At 42.3% G+C, this 22,600-nt stretch overlaps 1 protein-coding gene across 1 annotated transcript in view; it reads right to left on the bottom strand.

Moving 5' to 3' along the window:
• Positions 1 to 225: 225 nt before the first annotated feature.
• Positions 226 to 22,600, bottom strand: part of LOC135526114 (MAM domain-containing glycosylphosphatidylinositol anchor protein 2-like) — a 233,339-nt gene continuing 210,964 nt past the window's right edge. Inside the window, exons 12-17 of the mRNA XM_064954226.1 lie at positions 17,394 to 17,414; positions 16,909 to 17,064; positions 13,913 to 14,077; positions 10,303 to 10,433; positions 9,961 to 10,060; positions 226 to 4,220 (exon numbers count right to left, since the gene is read on the bottom strand). Coding sequence (XP_064810298.1) covers positions 4,132 to 4,220; positions 9,961 to 10,060; positions 10,303 to 10,433; positions 13,913 to 14,077; positions 16,909 to 17,064; positions 17,394 to 17,414 — 662 coding nt within the window. The 3' untranslated portion in view covers positions 226 to 4,131. The remainder of the gene's footprint in view (positions 4,221 to 9,960; positions 10,061 to 10,302; positions 10,434 to 13,912; positions 14,078 to 16,908; positions 17,065 to 17,393; positions 17,415 to 22,600) is intronic.

The raw sequence follows: 22,600 nt of genomic DNA, 5'->3' as shown, positions 1-22,600 counted from the left end.
GGTCGGTTAGGTATCCCCAGGGATTACACTGTATGATATAAATATTTAAATGTTTAGCAGGGCCTAACCAAAGGCCAAGGGACAGTAAAAACACATCATGAAAGTCAACAGAAGTTGTAAGGGTGGCTGTGGTCGGAAAACAGCAATCAGGTGTAAAGAAGCTTTCTGAGAATCAAATAATTGTGACAACTAACAAAATCTACTGAAACAGAACGATTTGTTCATATTCAGTTGTATTTTTATATATCACTGTAAATAATAAATACATCTCTCTCATCAACTCACTTCCAGACACATTCTACAAAGACATCTTTTCTCGTGATGAGTAACAAAGTAGTGAAATATTACTGATCATCTCACTGACAACAAACTGTTGTCTAATAAAATAACAGATGGAAAACTACATTTAATGTATATTTATTCATAATTATGCGATGTAATCATCTGGGAAATCAAATCCAAATTATGACAGGAAGTCTATTGCAGATAATTATAGTTATATAAAAAATAAAAGCATTCTGATACATTTAGACAAAGTTCTGTTCTGTGGGTGTTGTTGTCAAGAAAACGATTACCCCAAATAATACATGTATTTTGTTCCCATTAGAGGAAATCCATTATTGAGTTAAAATCCCTATTGAAACCTGCTGTACAATATAATATATGGGTTTTCTTTGGGGTAGAATTTAAACACTTGCTTGGCTCATTGAAGTCAAGATGGTAGCCTGGGGGTAGAACAAAAAAAATCAACATACATTAAAAAGCAATGAATTTCTCGAATAAAATCTGTTTGCTGGTGGTAGTTACGTAGAAAATGACAGAGAGGACCAGAAGCAATGGAGGGGGGGAGTTGTCAAGTTCCATTTCAACAAGTGCGGAGAGAGCAATTTGCCTGAACATTTTTATTTTTACCATTCCTTTGAAATAACACAAGTAGTCATGGGTTAGTTGTTAATTACAAATTTGTAGATAAACAATGTAATACAATATTGAATTGAGAGACACGGGGGAATGGAAGTTATAACTAATTGTTCAGTATATTTTTTTATTTTTCATTATTAAAAGTGACTGACCACACATGCTATGATTTACATAAATAATTTAATTGAACAGGGAAGAACATGTATTTTAACAGGTTGCTGAGAGGAAATGTATATGCCTAACTCTTTGTCAAAATCAGTTTGTATTCCGTTTTGTGTCATCTTGTGCTTTTTATATGAATGCTGACAAATGGTTTCTTATGAAATCTTTTGCACTGGGGTGTTTAGCAAATTGATTAGCTTATATTGATTAGCTTAAATTGATTAGCTTGTTTATGATTATTCTGTAAAGAAAAAGGAATCAGAAAACAAAAAATACCCCAATAAAATAAAATGGGAAATGTAAAACCTTCCCCCAAAACATTGTTACGAACAATAGTAGAGTAATTTTACAATAATTATTTTCAAAAACCAGCTGGTTAAGGTAACTCATGGTCTCAGGTAGTTCCAATGTTTTTACAGTTTCTGTAAAAGTAGAGTTACACTCTCATTTGAGTACTAAAATATGTAGGTCTGTGAGAACCAGACACTCTGATCCAATTGACTGACAAACACCCAGGTAAACCAAGTCCATTATCAGCCGTAAGAGTCACACCTGAAAGGTCCTCCTTTCACAGTCCTTGGACATCGTAGCAAAAATGTATTTTTCTCAGCAGGTCCAGTTGAAATTAATGGGGAGACTTCAAAAGCATCCCTCCCTCCAAGTAGTTTTTTTGTCAGAGCCCATTGTTTATGTCCAAGAGCTCCCCGTTCTCACTCAGTCACTCTGACAAAGCTGGGCCACCATCCTTCCTCCGCTCGAGCACAAGTCCCACTCAAAAAGCCTGGACTGTCAATGGTAGTAAGTCATTTCCTAGGTCAAAATAAACGAGCTGTATGGCAATGGGAGTTAGCTGCAGATCACATACTTTTCTTCTCTCTATAAAATGTGCCTATGGTGCAAATGCTTGTACGGTAAAATAGCCCATGTTGGTTTTTCCATTCATGAGAATTTCCACTAAGTCTGAAGGCACTTGATTTCATGTCAGACAGCAGTGCCTTATCCCGAGAGGACTAGCTGTTGAGATATGACCAAAAGATGCAAAAAATGCTCTTTTGACTGCTCATAAAGTAACCTTCCAAAAGACTGCCGAAAGCCTGTATGGGAACTGTATCCTGATCAATGAGCAACTCATGCAGGGAGAGAAAGTGTGTTGACATTCAATGTTTTTCTTTTTTGCACCTATTTTTATGTGCTTTATGGAGCCATGCTGAAATCAAAGGTCAAATTAATGACTTCTGTTGGAAACGGGTGTTAATCTTGGCAGTTACAAGAAGGAGAGCGAGTCAAACTACTACAACCTAAATTCAAATGAGCTTGCCATTAAAGTAAGGTATGTTATAGGAGGATGATTCAGAGGGCATTGGAATACACACTGCTCTGGTCTTTAAGCACCACATATGACTTGACCTGACTAAATTATGACTGCTCAGGAGGTGAAAGGAGAAAGAAGGCTCCAATCGAGAAGCTTAGCTAGATAATGGCTAACTAAAAAAAGAGATATGAGGATAGAAGCTCAATCACCTTTCATATAAAGGGCTTGTTATTGACCGTTTTCTCTGCTATCGCACGGCAAGCGGTACCGGAGCGCCAAGTCTAGGACCAAAAGGCTCCTCAACAGCTTCTACCACCAAGCCATAAGACTGCTGAACAATTCACAAAATCGCCCCTGGACAATTTACGTTGACCCCCCTCCCTTTGTACACTGCTGCTACTCGCTGTTTGTTTGTTACCTATGCATAGTCACTTCGCCCCCACCTACATGTACAGATTACCTCGCCTAGCCTGAACCCCCGCACACTGACTCGGTACCGGTGCCTCCTGTATATAGCCTCGTTACTGTTATTCATATTGTGTTACTTTTTATTTTAGTCTACTTGGTAAATATTTTCTTCTTCTTGGACTGCACTGTTGGTTAAGGGCTTGTAAGTAAGCATTTCATGGTAAAGTCTACACTTCTTGTATTCGGCATGTGACAAATAAAGTATCATTTGATTGCAATTACTATTGTTAATAAAGCCTAGAGTACTTAAGGGAGGGAAAAACACAATAATCCCTCGTCAATCCCTTTTACATAATCAAAGAAAGATGTGTCATGTCCCTGTTTATTAAATCACCCTCTGAAATTTTAGGGCAGGTGGGACACAGAGAAGCCCCTACAGTACATCGAAAGGATCTAAGTTCTCAATCTCATAGTGCTTTGACTACGAGGAGTTGATTACACATGAGGCATACAATGCACCATAGTTCAGCTACTGCATAAAAGAGTAACCTAGCGAACAAGTGTATGCACATTCTAATGAAACCAACCTTACGCAAACCTTGAAGAGAGAAAGAAAAGGGGGAAAAAGAACAGACAAAGAAATAATTATGATGAATTGACTTACAGATATACATATAATGCACCAAGCAGTCAAATTCTAGCCTCTGGGTAGAAAGTATGCAAATGTGTTTGTTTATGCACATGTTGATGAATCCGACCATAGGCAGCATCCAAGTTTTAAGAGAGGTGAAAAGCCACAACCCAGAGGAATTACTAGCCTCTATCATATTCTATCATATTCATTCATAAAATAGCTTCGGGGTCAGTGTGGGTTGTTGAACGAATTTTGTAAATTTCTCAACATACTGTTAACATAAAATCAAACTCTTCCACACGAATCAATTATCATCATTCTGTGACCCATTTAATGATACATGGAACCACACCATACGTCCTTGTGCTTTACAGAAATGTACCCACACTCTGCCTCGATTGCTTCAGCTGCAGAAAAAATGATGAACTGGAGTCCCTAATACAGAGACTATGGAGAGCTCGATTCTCCATCTTGACCTTGGAGTGCACTCTGTGCATATTTCAGAAAAATACGGATGAACTGAGTTTTTTTGTTTCCTTCATGCTCCACCCTGGACCAGTGCTGGGCTGCTGCTCTCCTGCAGACTGAAAACGAGTGAATCTTTGGTAGTTTTTGGGGTTTGGACAGTCCAAGTCTGCGCACTCTTCCACGGGGGTTGGGCCGACGTCAGGTTGCTCCTCCTGGGAGAGAGGGGTCACCTCTGAAGGTCCACAAACACCAGGGTCAGGGTGACCAAGAACTGCCATATATGGGGCGTGGTAGGAGGATTCAGTGACCTTAGATCTGTAGGGATAGAGAAAGAAAGCTGGTGACTTAGATAATCTAGGGAGCATGATCCTTTTTCATTGAGCTAATGGGATGATGTGTGGTGAACGTGTACGATTCTATGTTTGATTTACGGAAGACTTTAACACATTTAATTGTTTTAGTTGTTCTGAGGAGGACCATACTCTTGCTCCCTGGAGGAGACTCTGGCATGTACAGTGCCATGAAAAACAATTTGCCCCCTTTCTGATTATCTCTATTTTTCCATATTTTTGACATTGAATGTTATCAGATCTTCAACGAAAACCTAATATTAGATAAAGGGAACCTGAGTTTACAAATAACAAAAAAAATACATTCTATTTATTTAAAAAAGTTATGCAACACCCAATTCCCCTGTGTGAAAAAGTAATTGCCCTCTGATCAACAACTACAATCAATAACTGGTTGTATCACCTTTGCTGCAATGACAACAACCAAATGCGTCCTGTAGATGTTGATCAGTCTCTCAGATCGCTGTGGAGGAAATTTGGCCCACTCTTCCATGCAGAACTGCTTTAACTCAGCGCCATTGTTGTGTTTTCAAGCATGAACTGCTTGTTTCAAGTCCTGCCACAACATCAATTGGGATTAGGTTCGGACTTTGACTTGGCCATTCCAAAACATAAACGGTGTTGTTTTTAAGCCATTTTCATTTAGACTTAATTGTGTGTTTTGGATCATTGTATTGCTGCATGACCCAGCTGCACTTCAGCTTCAGCTCACAGACGGATGGCCTGACATTCTCCTGTAGAATTATCTGATACAGAGCAGAATTCATGTTTCCTTCTATTAAGGCAAGTCGTCCAGGTCCCGAGGCATCCCCAAACCATCACACTATTGTAACGGCTTTCTTTGTGTGAAGGAGAGTCGGACCAAAATGCGGCGTGGCTATTGAGATTCATGTTTAATGAAACAAAGGAAACACGAATCAGTACAAAAACAATAAAAGTAACGTGAAAACCGAAACAGCCTAAACTGGTGCAAACTAACACAAGACAGGAACAAGGACAGGAACAATCACCCATGAAACACTCAAAGAATATGGCTGCCTAAATATGGTTCCCAATCAAAGACAACGCTAAACACCTGCCTCTGATTGAGAACCACTTCAGACAGCCATAGACTATGCTAGAAAACCCCACTAAGCCACAATCCTAATACCTACGAAAAACCCCAAGGCAAACACACCACATACCAAAACCCATTTCACACCCTGGCCTGACCAAATAAATAAAGAAAACACAAAATACTAAGACCAGGGCGTGATAGACCCCCCCCCCCCCCCCAAGGTGCGGACTCCCGTCCGGACACCTAAACCCATAGGGGAGGGTCCGGGTGGGCGTCTGTCCACGGTGGCGGCTCCGGCGCGGGACGTGGACCCCACTACAACAAAGTCTTAGTCCATTTTCCTTGCGTCCTTAGATAGGTGACCCTTGCCGCCAACCTTGGCCTAGTAGCCCTCACCAAGGACCCCACTGGACTGAGGGGCAGCTCGGGACTGAGGGGTAGCTCGGGACTGAGGGGTAGCTCGGGACTGAGAGGAAGCTCAGCACTGAGAGGAAGCTCAGGCAGGTAGTTGGCTCTGGCAGATCCTGGCTGGCTGGCGGTTCCGGCAGATCCTGGCTGACTGGCGGTTCCGGCAGATCCTGGCTGACTGGCGGTTCCGGCAGATCCTGGCTGACTGGCGGTTCCGGCAGATCCTGGCTGACTGGCGGTTCCGGCAGATCCTGGCTGACTGGCGGATCTGGAAGATCCTGGCTGACTGGCGGATCTGGAAGATCCTGGCTGACTGGCGGATCTGGAAGATCCTGGCTGACTGGCGGATCCTGGCAGACTGACGGCCCTGGGTGCTCCATGCTGACTGACGGCTCTGGCTGCTCCATGCTGACTGACGGCTTTGGCTGTTCCATGCAAACTGGCAGCTCTGGCGGCTTCTTGCAGACTGGCAGCTCTGGCGGCATCTTGCAGACTGGCAGCTCTGGCGGCTTCTTGCAGACTGGCAGCTCTGGCGGCTTCTTGCAGACTGGCAGCTCTGGCGGCTTCTTGCAGTCTGGCAGCTCTGGCGGCTTCATGCAGACTGGCAGCTCCTTGCAGACTGGCAGCTCCTTGCAGACTGGCAGCTCTGGCTGCTCCTTGCAGACTGGCAGCTCCTTGCAGACTGGCAGCGCTGAACAGGCGGGAGACTCCGGCAGTGCTGTAGAGTCGGAAGGCTCTGGCAGCACTAAACAGGCGGGAGACTCCGGCAGCGCTGGAGAGGAGGAAGGCTCCGGTAGCACTGGACAGGCGAGAGACTCCGGCAGCGCTGGAGAGGAGGAAGGCTCCGGCAGCGCTGGACAGGCGAGAGACTCCGGCAGCGCTGGAGAGGAGGAAGGCTCCGGCAGCGCTGGACAGACGGGAGCACCTGTACGGATGAGCCGGAGAAACAGCCTGGTGCGGGGGGCTGCCACCGGAGGACTGGTGCGTGGAGGTGGTGACGGATAGACCGGACCATGCAGACGCACTGGAGCTCTTGAGCACCGAGCCTGCCCAACCCTACCTGGTTGCATGCTCCCGGTCGCCCTGCCAGTTCGGCGAGGTGGAATAGCCCGCACTGGGCTATGCAGGCGAACCGGGGACACCATGCACAAGGCTGGTGCCATGTAAGCCGGCCCAAGGAGACGCACTGGGGACCAGATGCGTAGAGCCGGCTTCATGGCACTTGGCTCGATGCCCACTCTAGCCCGGCCAATACGCGGAGCTGGAATGTATTGCACCGGGCTATGCACCCGCACTGGGAACACCGTGCGCTTCACAGCATAACACGGTGCCTGCCCGGTCTCTCTAGCCCCCTGGTAACCACAGGAAGTTGACGCAGGTCTCCTACCTGGCTTCGCTATACTTCCTGTGAGTTCCCCCCAATACATTTTTGGGGCTGACTCTCGGGCTTCCATCCACGCCGCCGTGCTGCCTCCTCATACCAGCGCCTCTCCACCTTCACCGCCTCCAGCTCTTCTTTGGGGCGGCGATATTCTCCAGGCTGTACCGACGGTCCTTTACCGTCCAACTCATCCTCCCATGTCCAGTCTTCCAAATAATGCAGCCTCTCCCACTGCTGCTGCTGCTGCTGCTGCTTGTTGTCACGCCGCTTGGTCCTGTTGTGGTGGGTGATTCTGTAACGGCTTTCTTTGTGTGAAGGAGAGTCGGACCAAAATGCGGCGTGGCTATTGAGATTCAGGAAACACGAATCAATACAAAAACAATAAACTTAACGTGAAACCCGAAACAGCCTACACTGGTGCAAACTAACACAAGACAGGAACAAGGACAGGAACAATCACCCACGAAACACTCAAAGAATATGGCTTCCTAAATATGGTTCCCAATCAGAGACAACGCTAAACACCTGCCTCTGATTGACAACTACTTCAGACAGCCATAGACTATGCTAGAAAACCCCACTAAGCCACAATCCCAATACCTACAAAAAGCCACAATCCCAATACCTACGAAAAACCCCAAGACAAACACACCACATACCAAAACCCATTTCACACCTTGGCCTGACCAAATAAAGAAAGAAAACACAAAATACTAAGACCAGGGCATGACAACTATATGCAAAATATGCAAAGGTAGAGAAATTAGAAAGGGGCAAATACTTTTTCACAGCACTGTAGATGTGGTGATTTCTCCCAATGTAGTACCACAATACTTCAGAGGCAGCTCATCCACAAGTATGCTATCTACTTACTGCTGAAATACAGTGGAAGTCGGAGGTTTACATACAATTCCTGACATGTAATCCTAGTAAAAATTCGCTGTCTTAGGTCAGTTAGGATTACCACTTTATTTTATGAATGTGAAATGTCAGAAAAATAGCAGAGAGAATTATTTATTTCCGCTTTTATTTATTTATTTATTTTTCACATTCCCAGTGGGTCAGAAGTTTATATACACTCAATTAGTATTTGGTAGCATTGCCTTTGAATTGTTTAACTTGGGTCAAACGTTTTGATTAGCCTTCCACAATAAATTGTGTGAATTATGGCCCATTCCTCCTGACAGAGCTGGTGTAACTCAGTCAGGTTTGTAGGCCTCTTTGCTCGCACATGCTTTTTCAGTTCTGCCCACACATTTTCTATGGGATTGAGGTCAAGGCTTTGTGATGGCCACTCCAACATCTCGACTTTGTTGTCCTGAAGCCATCTTGCCACAACTTTGGAAGTATGCTTGGGGTCATTGTCCATTTGGAAGACCCATTTGCGACCAAGCTTTCACTTTCTGACTGATCTCTTGAGATGTTGCTTCAATATCCACATAATTTTCAATCCTCCCCATTTTGCCTCCAAACATAATGATCATTATGGCCAAACAGTATTGTTTCATCAGACCAGAGGACATTTCTCCAAAAAGTACAATATTTGTCCCCATGTGTAGTTGCAAACTGTGGTCTGGCTTTTTTATGGCGGTTTTGGAGCAGTGGCTTCTTCCTTGCTGAGTGGCCTTTCAGGTAATGTTGATATAGGACTCGTTTTACTGTGGATATAGATACTTTTGTCCAAGTTTCCTCTAGCATCTTCACAAGGTCTTTTGCTGTTGTTCTGGGATTGATTTGCACTTTTCGCACCAAAGTAAGTTCATCTCTAGGAGACAGAAGGTGTCTCCTTCCTGAGCAGTATGACGGCTGTGTAGTCCCATGGTGCTTATACTTGCGTACTATTGTTTGTACAGATGAACATGGTACCTTCAGGCATTTGGAAATTGCTCCCAAGGATGAACCAGACTTGTGGTGGTCTACAATCTTTTTCTGAGGTCCGGGTTGATTTCTTTTGATTTTCCCATGATGTCAAGCAAAGAGGCTCTGAGTTTGAAGGTAGGCCTTGAAATACATCCACAGGTACACCTCAAATTGACTCAAATGTTGTCAATTAGCCTATCAGAAGCTTTTAAAGCCATGCCATAATTTTCTGGAATTTTCCAAGCTGTTTAAAGGCACAGTCAACTTAGTGTATGTAAACTTCTGACCCACTGGAATTGTGATACAGTGAATTATAAGTGAAATTTGTGAAGTTGTTGAAAAATAAGTTTTAGTGACTCCGACCTAAGAGTATGCAAACTTCCGACTTCAACTGTACATGAAGTATAAGACAATTCCTCAAACAGTTAAGAGGTTCATTAAACATGACCATTTGTACATTTTCACTGAACCTTGTTTATCAGCAAAGAGACCCAGCCAACAGTCTCAAGTGTACAAGTGAGAAAGCATCTAATGTCTAATATTTCATGGGAGTTGCTGATATCTTCCATTTGGGAGGATACTTAACATGATTCAAAAAGCCATTACCTTAAATAATATAAGTAATGAGTAAAATAAAATTTTCCATTGCATTAAACATCTATCTTTTTTAGGGCAACAAGACAGTAACATTTTCTGGCTTGCATAACATTTAAAAGCAGCTGTTCGATCATTCCCTCTAAAATGTAATTTCACTGACGATACCTGAAACATCCATAAAGAAAAATTAAAAATACAGCGGCATAGCTGTACTCTTGGAGAGCAAATGTGAGAGAGCTAAAAATAGAGCTCTCTCAGTCCATGAATTTTATTTCCCAAGAGGAATAATATGAATGTATATGTTATTATAAGCCTTGCCTCTTTATGGTTGATTGGTTCTGGATGATGTATAGGTCCATGGTTGTCATGAATTCCCAGGTATAAACAAAAAAAAGCACTTACTGTTGGGTGGAGGGTCTTTACATTCTCCTTCCTCAATGGTGACATCATCTATGGCGATATCGCCTTCTATACCCGGACCACGAATTCCTTCCAGAACCAACTACCAAAATGGGATAAGACAGACAAAAACAAAACTTGTTTACACCAACTGCTTAAATGTCTTACTGCTACTAACTCAATGGCTCATTCTGTGAAACATATACTATAGCAAAATATATAGGACAAATGTTTATATAAGACATGGCATAAGGGGGGAAGCACAGATCAAGGCAGTTTTGTACCTTAGGGCCACCATAGTTCTGCATTGGTGACCCACTGCTCCTCCCAAAGAGTTGTACCCACCTGGAAAGAGGCTATTGGGTGGATGTTGACTTTGGCTTGCTTCCATCGGTCCCCTTGGTTCCCGACCAAGTTCCACAAGGAACTGTCTGAGCCTGAGTGGCCCTTCTGCCGTAGGTACGCGTTCAACGCCCCTAGAGGAGAAAACATCATGCACTTTATGGACAACATGGCCAGCTCAATCAAGCACAGCTTCAGTATTTGAAAGATTTCAAGTACAATTGAAACCCAGGTCTGATATCCTCAATCATATATGGCCTCATTATGGCAGCACTTATCCTTATGTGTTGAGACTTTACTCATCATTAATGTATGACCTTATACTATTAACAAAACACATAAAAGCTCATTACCGCAAATACTACATGTCTCAAGGGGTCTACACATTAGCCTTCCCTTATTGAGTGTGGCTTTTACTGAGTGGAATGTATGAATTTGCTAACATAATTTACTTCTCAGGGGATGATCATGAGAGTTAAATCTTGTATGTTTTTTCCCCCAGTGCAAACGAGGAGATGCCAAAGAGAGTGCTCAGAGGCCAAACTAGACGAGCGAAAATTGAAGTTGCAGGCATGTCTGGCAGGTCAGAGGACACACCCATCACTCAGGTGCAACTGTCTGACACCGCAACAACAGGAGGGCATGAGCAGAGTGTGAGAAGGCAACCTTGGCGACAGAAGCAGGGGAGCCTGACTAGATTTTGATGGATGATAAGGTTATTAATATTCAAAATGGAAGGTTTGTAAACACCCAGAAATAGTGAGTTTTTTTTTCCTTGTGTAGTGTTGAATTTCCATTTCCACCAATGCCCGGGGGGCTTCACATATTCCAGTATGGAAGTGTTAATGAGTGGTTGTAGAATTAAAAAAGAAAGGTGGGAGTACAACTTGAGTGGTAAGCAAACACTTATCTAATCATCAGGGAGGTACCGAACAGGGAAATAGGGGATTTGATTGCAAGTAGATGCTAATGGAAAGCTCTCAGGTGTGTACTTAACAAATCAAACACACTCTTTGCTAGATTTGCCTGATGAAATAGCTACAATGCAGAATTTGCATTAATCCTTGTAATTTACACTACATGACCAAGAGTATGTAGACACCTGCTCGTTGAACATCTCATTCCAAAATCATGGGCATTAATATGGAGTTGGTCCCTCTTTGCTGCAATAACAGCCTCCAATCTTCTGGGAAGGCTTTCCACTAGATGTTGGAGACTTTCTTCCATTCAGCCACAAGATAATTAGTGAGGTCGGGCACTGATGTTGGGTGATTAGGCCTGGCTCACAGTCAGGCGTTCAAATCCATCCCAAAGGTGTTGATGGGGTTGAGGTCAGGGCTCTGTGCAGGCCAATCAAGTTCTTCCACAACAATCCCGGCAAACCATTTCTGTTTGGACCTCACTTTGTGTATGGGGGCATTGTCAAGCTGAAACAGGAAAGGGCCTTCCCCAAACTATTGCCACAAAGTTGGAAGCACAGAATCATCCAGAATGTTATTGTATGCTGTCGTGAGAAGATTTCCATTCATTGGAACTAAGGGGCCTATCACAAACCATGAAAAACAGCCTCAGACCATTATTCCTTCATACGCCAAATCCAGATTTGTCCGTCGGACTGCCAGGTGGTGAAGCATGATTTATCACTCTAGAGAACGCACTCTAAAGATGGCATCCTATGACGGTGCCACGTTTATAGTCACTGAGCTCTCCAGTAAGGCCATTTTACTGCCAATGTTGGGCTATGGAGATCGCAAGTCTGTGTGCTCGATTTTATACACCCACAGCAACGGGTGTGGCTGAAATAGCCAAATACACTAATTTGAAGAGGTGTTCACATATTTTTGTATAGTGTACATTTCATTCCTAATAGCACTAAGGCACTGTTCCACATCTGGCATTTGGCACGTGGGTGATTTTATGTAAATGGGAAGTGTATTCCCACACATAATAGAGAGATATACTGTATATGATCACATACAATGTAAGCAATGTTAGAAATATGATATTGTTTGGGTCAATTTGCAGTCCACAAATATTTTGGAATTGCAGTAGAAGTCAGAAGTTTACATAGTCATTAAAACTATTTTTTTTCAACCACTCCACACATTTCTAGTTAACAAACTATAGTTTTGGCAAGTCGGTTAGGACACCTACTTTGTACTTGACACAAGTAATGTTTCCAACAATTGTTCACAGACAGATTATTTCACTTATAATTCACTGTATCACAATTCCAGTGGGTCAGAAATTGACATACACTAAGTTGACTGTGCCTGTAAATAGCTTGGAAAATTTCAGAAATTGATGGCATGGCTTTAGAAGCTTCTGATAGGCTAATTGACAACGTTTGAGTCAATTGGAGGTGTATCTGTGGATGTATTTCAAGGACTACCTTCAAACTCAGTGCCTCTTTGCTTGACATCATGGGAAAATCAAAATAAACGTTAATCTGTACAAACAATAGTACGCAAGTATGAACACCATGGGACCACGCAGCTGCTCAGGAAGGAGACGCGTTCTGTCTCCTAGAGACGAACGTACTTTGGTGTGAAAAGCGCAAATCAATCCCAGAACAACAGTAAAGGACCTTGTGAAGATGCTGGATGTACAAACAGGTACAAAAGTATCTATATCGACTGTAAAACGAGTCCTATATCGACATAACTTGAAAGGCAGTTCTGCAAGGAAGAACTACGGTTTGCAACTGCACGTGGGGACAAAGATCGTACTTTTTGGAGAAATGTCCCCTGGTCTGATGAAACAAAAATAGAACTGTTTGGCCATAATGACCATCGTTATGTTTGGAGGATAAAGGGGGAGGCTTGCAAGCCGAAGAACACCATCCCAACCGTGAAGTATGGGGGTGGCAGCATCATGTTGTGGGGCTGCTTTGCTGCAGAAGGGACTGGTGCAATTCACAAAATAGATGGCATCACAAGGAAAATTATGTAGATATATTGAAGCAACATCTCAAGACATCAGTTAGGAAGTTAAAGCTTTGTCGCAAATGGGTCTTCCAAATGGACAAGCATACTTCCAAAGCTGTGGCAAAATGGCTAAAGGAAAACAAAGTCAAGGTATTGGAGTGGCCATCACAAATCCCTGACCTCAATGCTATAGAACATTTGTGGGCAGAACTGAAAAAAGCGTGTGCGAGCAAGGAGGCCTGCAAAACTGACTGAGTTACACCAGCTCTGTCAGGAGGAATGGGCCAAAATTCACCCAACTTATTGTGGGAAGCTTGTGGAAGGCCACCCCAAGTTAAACAATTTAAAGGCAAAGCTACCAAATACTAATTGAGTGTATGTAAACTTCTGACACTGGGAATGTGATGAAAGCAATAAAAGCTGAAATAAATAACTCTACTATTATTCTGACATTTCACATTCTTAAAATAAAGTGGTGATCCTAACTGACCTAAGACAGGGAATTTTTAATAGGATTAAATGTCAGGAATTGTGAAAAACTGAGTTCAAATGTAGTTGGCTAAGGTGTATGTAAACTTCCGACTTCAACTCTATATTCCGGCCCCCATATGTTCAAGAAAAAAAAGAAACAAAAAAACACACCCAGCTGAATATAGTTGATGATCCCTTCACTAGGGGCACCTTACCTATGTGTTTCCCATACATATGGTAGTAGAACCCAAAGCAGTAGGTGGGAGCGGCGGTCACAGTCCCATAGGGACTTTTGGGGGCGACGTTGAATGTGGGGGTCAACAGTCGAGCCTTTTCTCCCTCCAGGCGGGGTCGAGACGTCTCAATGTACATGTAGAAACCTGTATGTTGGAAAAACAACCATCAATGTCCATGTAGAAACCCGTATGATAGCAAAACAACACTGATTAAACATTACATCATACTTTTTGAGAGACCATTAGAACTGAAAACCAAATGGCAGAGTTCACCTCTCTATAATAACTGCTACAAAACTGTAGCTAAGTCACATGTCGTTAGCAGTCCATAAACTGTTGTGGTATTGGGAGAGTTTTCTGAACACTGCACTGCAATTTTCTGACAAGGGAGATGAAGAGTTGAAATTGTGTACAGTGCAATCCATAAAACTGGCTTGCTCTGTGGATACCAATCAGATAAAAAGAGTTTCATCTTCTTAGAGCAAGTTATGTTGGGAATTCAAAAAGCAGATGACTTGAACTGAAAGAAAAACAAACGGACTGGGAAACTTTGAGCCTCGTGTTTCATTGTAAAGCAATGCATTATTTATGACATTATCCATCGTAAAATGCCCTAAAACACTTAAACAAATGTATCCCGAGTAGTCCCACCATTTATTTGGTTTATTTTAACGGCTGGGGCTTTTGGTATTTAACAAGTGGATGGAATTGTGGAATTGATTCTACTTTTGGGTGAATGGCTACTGCTAGCTCCCTCAGGCGGTTGTCGTTAGGCAGGTAGTGACAGACACTCAAATTTCATAATGCTGCCCACTGCACTGCAGATGTCCATCACGGCTCACACACACCCTATAGAGACGGAGCACAAAGAGGAGGAGGAGGAGGAGATGGAGGCAGGTGAAGTGGTACTATACAGCAGGGAAGCATACCCAATTCCAGAAAAGAAAGGTACAAATGGGAACTGCAAAGAAAACTAACATATCACACGCATGACAAGTCTAACAAAGCATTATAACTGCATCATATACAGTATTTGATACACTGAGAACAAGTATTTGATACACTGCCGATTTTGCAGGTTTTGCTACTTACAAAGCATGTAGAGGTCTGTACATTTTTTTATCATAGGTACACTTCAACTGTGAGAGACGGAATCTAAAACAAAAATCCAGAAAATCACATTGTATGATTTTTTTTTTTAACCTAATTATAAACAGTTCTGTATGAATTACATTTGTGCAGTAGGCCTCAAACATTATCACAGCATATTGGCTATATGCCTGCCAATATTGTTCTTCTCAGACCATATAATATTTTAAAACTATAGCTTTTATAACAAAATAGACCAGTTGGTGTAGCACTTGCGAGGCACAGCTGGGCATAAATTGAAATTATTCCTTTTTTATTTTACTGGACTGATGGTCATGGTGCTTTCAAGACAACTCAGAACAAAAAAGAACTAGGTGAAGTCATCTTCAGGTCAGAAAGTCAGGGCTAGAAAGGTACCCGAGTTTCCGAATTGGAATTCCGAGTTGTATGACCGTTCACTCGATTTAGCCACAGAGCTCATGGTCCGCAGGGTATGTGGAGTTTGTCTTTTCAGACAAATTAAATGGTAACACTTTTCCTACCTGGTACGCAGGGCTCCTGAATCAAGCGCACCTACCGCCAACAGTGCAACACCAATAAAAACACCAAGTCATCATTGGCTTTTCTACAGAAATGTTTGGTGATCGACTAGGAATACTTTGATCGACCGGTTGGTGACCACTGATGTTGAGAATACTAAGTACATTTCAAACATTGTTTCAAATATGGATTCCATTCAACAATGCACCTGCATAAATGTTCTTGACATGTTTTCTACATTAATGCACTTGTATACTTGCATGGCTAAAGTGACAGACTGAGGCTGACTTTAGAGTCTGGGGAGGCTCTTTGATGTTGTCGGCAAGGCCATCAGACTGTTCAACAGCCACCACTAACATTGAGTGGCTGCTGCCTACACACTGACACTGACTCAACTCCAGCCACTTTAATAATGGGAATTGATGGGAAATGTTGTAAATATATCACTAGCCACTTTAAACAATGCTACCTTATATAATGTTACTTACCCTACATTATTCATCTCATATGCATACCTATATACTGTACTCTATATCATCGACTGCATCCTTATGTAATACATGTATCACTAGCCACTTTAACTATGCCACTTTGTTTACATATTCATCTCACATGTATATACTGTACTCGATACCATCTACTGTATCTTGCCTATGCTGCTCTGTACCATCACTCACTCATATATCCTTATGTACATATTCTTTATCCCCTTACACTGTGTATAAGACAGTAGATTAGGAATTGTTAGTTAGATTACTTGTTGGTTATTACTGCATTGTCGGAACTAGAAGCACAAGCATTTCGCTACACTCGCATTAACATCTGCTAACCATGTGTATGTGACAAATACAATTTGATTTGATTTGATTTGGCATGAAACGTCGATAATGAAGGGGGCTGTGCTTTTACAGTGGATGGCTCTCCTCCGTGTCTCTCTTACTTACCAAATACCCACACACTCAGCCACGAGAACCGCCCCCTTGCTTTACAGCTGATGAGTGTCATAACCAATCAGCGCGATCACTCAAAACTAAGCAAAAACGTATTTTAACGTGGTGGGACTCAATGAGAGTTAAAAGCTTGATTGTGCCACATGGTCTGGTGTCAGCCAGTCCATTTGTATACATCGTCCCTTAGAAATGTCAAACAACAATTATAGATTTGGCGATCAAATTTGAGAAAGTACCAACGTTAGTTGCAAATGATCAGCAATGTGATTTTGCAATAACCAATTCCTGATATGTCATCCAATCATTGTCCACTACATGAGAACAGAACAGAATGGAAAAATTAGTTGAAATTAGTTTCTTGGGTAAGAGTGTGCATGATTGTGTGTGTGTGCTAACCTTGCTTGGAGCCCGCTCGATCACTGCTGGGCCCGGTGTTGGGCGTGTACTTGGTGTCTCTGGTGGCGGCGCTGTGTCGGGTCCAGTCAAAGTCATCTGTCTTGTCTTGGGTGAACATACACACGGCCTCATCTTCAAAGCTGCACTGGAACTCTCCTGGTGGGGAAGACACACAGAGAATACATTTAGATGCTACTGCACAGGTCAGGAAAAATAGATGTTATGCATTTTCAAACATGTTACTACAGATTACAAAATGGGCTTAAAATGCATTATGAAGAATGTATTAATAGGTAATAATGTTGGACATTAAGGACCTGTGTATTGCGATTGATGATTAACATTAATTGACTGTGCATTACTCTTCACTTCTTTGTATTTATCTATGGCCTGTGTTAACTAAAACCTTATCGCTGGCTTGGCTTATTAAATATTTCGATCAAAATGCCTAAGGTAGTCATAGCATTCATAGGAGTGACACTTACTCAAGTGAGGGTTGACTGGTGCTGAAAGAAAAAACAAAAGAGACGTAAATCATTTAGGTGTTCAAACTTCTGAAAGGAATGCCTGCGTTTAAGACTTCATTTCTACTCTCTTTAAATGTGTTATGTGGAAATATAAAAATGAATAACTACTTTGTTTGTCCCCGCAGTCTAATTTGCGGCAAAGTACAAGGGAGTAGTGAGGTGCCCTCATTCCCTCTTATCATCTGGAGAGAGAGAGGGCTTATATACTGCAGAGGTCTAATGGAAGGCTCAAGTGAACTATACAGACCTGCATCTTTCTTAATTTAATTCACCACCTTCCCTATCTGCGCTCGCCAGGAACAGCGGCTGAGTCCTTCCCCAATCCCAATGAGGGATCAGAACTGCATGCCGGGCAGAGGTTTCGCAACAATGTGCCGTGGAGATAGTTGACCTGAAATTGATCCCAATTTCAACCAATCAACTCCCAGAAACTAATCTAAAGCACTCTTCAAGCACAGTAGGAGTTTGGGAGATGTATTCAGGCTGTAAACTTTCATGGTGAGCCGTCTGCACGAGAGTAAACAGAGTGTCCATTTGGTGGTGTAACAGATCAGTGCGGCCCAAGAGAAGTAGGGGCGGCAGGGTAGTCTAGCGGTTAGAGCATTGGACTAGTAACCGGTAGGTTGCAAGTTCAAACACCTGAGTTGACAAGGTACAAATCTGGCATTCTGCCCCTGAACAGGCAGTTAACCCACTGTTCCTAGGCCGTCATTGAAAATAAGAATTTGTTCTTAACTGACTTGCCTAGTTAAATTAAGGTCAAATTTAAAAAGTATAGCCAGAGGCCCATTGAATAGACCAATGATGAATTATCAGATATTTATTTGACCTTTATTTAACTAGGTAAGTCAGTTAAGAACACATTCTTAGTTAGCTGCCTGATATGACCAGAACACAAAAACAATAACACATTCAAAAAACAAAAACAACATCAGATGTTCAAGGGAAGAAGCTGCTATTATTAAAATGACGTCTGTACAAAATAAATCATCCCATTGTAAAGAGAACCGCCAATTGACTTATTTCATATTGAGGATTAAAATATGAAAATGCATGTGCCGGCATCAAATTATTGTCATTTGGTCAACTGTATAATATGGAGGTGTGGGTGGGTGGTTTTGTGGCAAATCGCATCAGATTTTCATTATTTGCACATTTTTTACATAGTTTTCCCCCTTTCAGAGCTGCAATATTGAAGCAAATTATGCATCGGGAAGTTCCACTTCCCCCACTACTAAACCACCCAGCTGTTTCCAAATTGAGTGAGGAGGATGTCGCCTTGGTGGAGAGGAGCAGATGCTGCTAGTTTGGAAACATGCTCTGCATTAGCACTGACTCTAATTGATAGGCTCTGTGCACTCGGTGCAGCAAGACAGCAATTAAGACTACAGAGGCAGGGAGGGGTGTTGGGAGGAAATAGGCTGGTAGGCGACGGTGGAAAACGCACATTTTATCAACATCGTTAAATACAGATTCAAATCGGTGCATCTCTCTTTCGCTCGCCGTGTAGGATAGACTACATATCTGGAAGACTTAGGTAGTTGCACAAACACGTTTTCGTAAGCGTACATAAAAAATTCATGTTTTTGTACATTCTGCTTTTCTCTTGTAGGCGTCACTTCATGAGACCATCTGAATATCCTTGTTTTCTGTATCAAACAGCTGCTGTACAATATTAACAGTGTGAACAAGAAGTAAACACAATTATTGAGGCTAAAGTTGCTCAGAGAAAAACACATACTGTAACTCTAACACCAACACTTGTGGTTACGAAAGATGATCCAGTGTATCACACTGAAGTGGCTGCCCAGGCATGTCCCCGGGCCTTGAATGCTGTTATCCAGAAGACACAATTGTATGCAGTGCCACTGCACGTTGGAATCGAAAGGTGCAATGCTAGTATGCTACTGTACATACAGTGGGGAGAACAAGTATTTGATACACTGCCTATTTTGCAGGCTTTCCTACTTACAAAGCATGTAGAGGTCTGTAATTGTTATTATAGGTACACTTCAACTGTGAGAGACGGAATCTAAAACAAAAATCATTGTATGATTTTTAAGTAATTTGTTTGCATTTTATTGCATGACATAAGTATTTGATACATCAGAAAAGCAGAATTTAATATTTGGTACATAAACCTTTGTTTGCAATTACAGAGATCATACGTTTCCTGTAGTTCTTGACCAGGTTTGCACACACTACAGCAGGGATTTTGGCCCACTCCTCCATACAGACCTTCTCCAGATCCTTCAGGTTTCGGGGATGTCGCCGGGCAATACGAACTTTCAGCTCCCTCCAAAGATATTCTATTGGGTTCAGTTCTGGAGACTGGCTAGACCTGGCTGTGTATTTCGGGTCGTTGTCATGCTGGAAGACCCAGTCATGACCCATCTTCAATGCTCTTACTGAGGGAAGGAGGTTGTTGGCCAAGATCTCGCAATACATGGCCCCATCCATCCTCCTCTCAATACGGTGCAGTCGTCCTCTCACCTTTGCAGAAAAGCATCCCCAAAGAATTACAGTTGGGATGGTGTTCTTGGAGTTGTACTCATCCTTCTTCTTCCTCCAAACACGGCGAGTGGAGTTTAGACCAAAAAGCTCAATTTTTGTCTCATCAGACCACATGACCTTCGCCCATTCCTCCTCTGGATCATCCAGATGGTCATTGGCAAACTTCAGACGGGCCTGGACATGTGCTGGCTTGAGCAGGGGGACCAATGCGTGCGCTGCAGGATTTTAATCCATGACGGTGATCTTGCAGGGAGCCCCAGACTGAGGGTGATTGACCATCATCTTGAACTTCTTCCTTTTTTAAATAATTGCGCCAACAGTTGTTGCCTTCTCACCAAGCTGCTTTCCTATTGTCCTGTAGCCCATCCCTGCCTTGTGCAGGTCTACAATTTTATCCCTGATGTCCTTATACAGCTCTCTGGTCTTGGCCTGTCACACCCTGGTCGAAATATATTATGTTTATCTTCATTTATTTGGTCAGGCCAGGGTTTGACATGGGTTATTGTGGTGTGTTTTTGTCTTGGGGTTTTGTGGGGTGTCTAGCATAGTCTATGGCTGCCTGAGGCGGTTCTCAATCAGAGTCAGGTGATTATCGTTGTCTCTGATTGGGAACCATATTTAGGCAGCCATATTCTTTGAGTGTTTCGTGGGTGATTGTTCCTGTCTCTGTGTTTATATTCACCAGATAGGCTGTATAGTTTTTTTCACGTTTCCGTCTTTTTTTTTGTGTACATTTCAGTTATTTCATGTCTAATCTATTTTCATCAATAAACATGAGTAACCACCACGCTGCATTTTGGTCCGCTCCTTCTTCAACAGAAGAACGCTGTTACATGGCCATTGTGGAGAGGTTGGAGTCTGTTTGAGTGTGTGGACATGTCACGCCTTGGTCTTAGTATTTTGTGTTTTAGTTAATTAGTTGGTCAGGCCAGGGTGTGACATGGGTTTATTGTTTGTTGTATTTCTTAGTGGGGTTTTTTAGTTATTGGGATTGTGGCTGATTAGGGGTGTGTGTTGCATAGGTTTGGCTGCCTGAGGCGGTTCTCAATCAGAGTCAGGTGATTCTCGTTGTCTCTGATTGGGAACCGTATTTAGGTAGCCTGGGTTTCACTTTGTATTTCGTGGGTAATTGTTCCTGTCTCTGTGTTAGTGTTCACCAGACAGGCTGTATAGGTTTTTCACGTTCCGTTTGTTGTTTTTGTTATTTCATGTATCGTCATTTGTTCTATTAAAAACATGAGTAACCAACACGCTGCATTTCGGTCCGTCTCTCTTTCGACAAACGAAGAACGCCGTTACAGGACAGGTGTCTTTTATACAGGTAACAAGTTCAAACAGGTGCAGTTAATACAGGTAATAAGTGGAGAACAGGAGGGCTTTTTAAAGAAAAACTAACAGGTCTGTGAGAGCCGGAATTCTTACTGGTTGGTAGGTGAACAAAATTTGGGGATTTACAGAGCATCTGCCATTCAAAAATGAAAACATTGTTCCTATTTTTTTGATATCACTGCGCACTTGTATGACTATCTATGAAATAGGCAGAATAGTTAGCAAAATGACATGACGGGGATTTAATACTTTCCAATTCAATTTTCAAGAAAATAAAAACAAGGTTGTGGCTAGGCCCTGCTAAAATTATTTGCAACCACTAACATTGGGGTCAGTTGAGTGCAGCAGCAAATGAGCTGACGGGAAACTACTGATTCGTGGCAGAACAGGCTGCGCTAGCGGCTTTATTGTGATAAAATAATGTTGCTAAAGAAGCTTTCTAGCTTCTGTTCAACATTGAATGTGTACAGGTTAGCTTCCTATTCATATGAAGTGACTAGCTTAGAATTACTTTAGCAAGATAATGGACACATTTAAGCTAGTTGTCATGCACATGGTCAACCTCCAGAAATACTGGCAGAATAGAAGATCTATCTGGCACCCGAGTGGCACAGAGTGGCACAGCGGTCTAAGGCACTCCACCTCAGTGCTTGAGGCGTCACTACAGACACACTGGTTTATATTCCAGGCTGTATCACAACCGGCTGTGATTGGGAGTCCCATAGGATGGCGCAAAATTGGCCCAGTTCTTAACTGACTTGCCTACTTAAATAAAGGTTAAATAAAAAATTAAATAATCTGATATAAGACAATGAATCTGAACAGTGCAATAACTTATTGCTGTATTCTCTATATAGGCTACTTGCAATAATCTCCCTGTCTAGCTTGCTTTCAAAGGCCTCCTTCACCAAGCAATGTTTCTGATCTATGATCACAGCAACTTAAGCTCTGCCCGGTGATATACAACTAAAATGGTATATAACGTTTTCTAATGATGTACAGCAGTAGCCTATCTGATGCTAAACCAACTAATGGTTTTGTCATCAAGCTCAGTGCAATTTCTTAGTTTAAGAGCCTGTGTACAGTGTCAAGGAATAAACAAAGGCAGGCAAGTTTGGGAACAAGTTTGTAGGTGCCCTTTGGAGGAGCTCATTGATATTTCCTCATGCAATTAAAATGCAGTTAATAATGTATAATGTATAATATAATAACAACTTAATACAATGTTGTTAGAAGGGTAATACAGTGTAAAGTCTTGCTACACAGGTGTAACCAAAAGTAATTCAAGGCACTCCTCAGATTTTAAACTGTAGTGATTAAAA

Source organism: Oncorhynchus masou, chromosome 32 (genome assembly GCF_036934945.1).
Source record: "Oncorhynchus masou masou isolate Uvic2021 chromosome 32, UVic_Omas_1.1, whole genome shotgun sequence".
Taxonomy (NCBI): Eukaryota; Metazoa; Chordata; class Actinopteri; order Salmoniformes; family Salmonidae; genus Oncorhynchus; species Oncorhynchus masou.
Note: the sequence above shows the minus strand (reverse complement) of the source record. Positions and strands in the feature narration are given on the sequence as shown.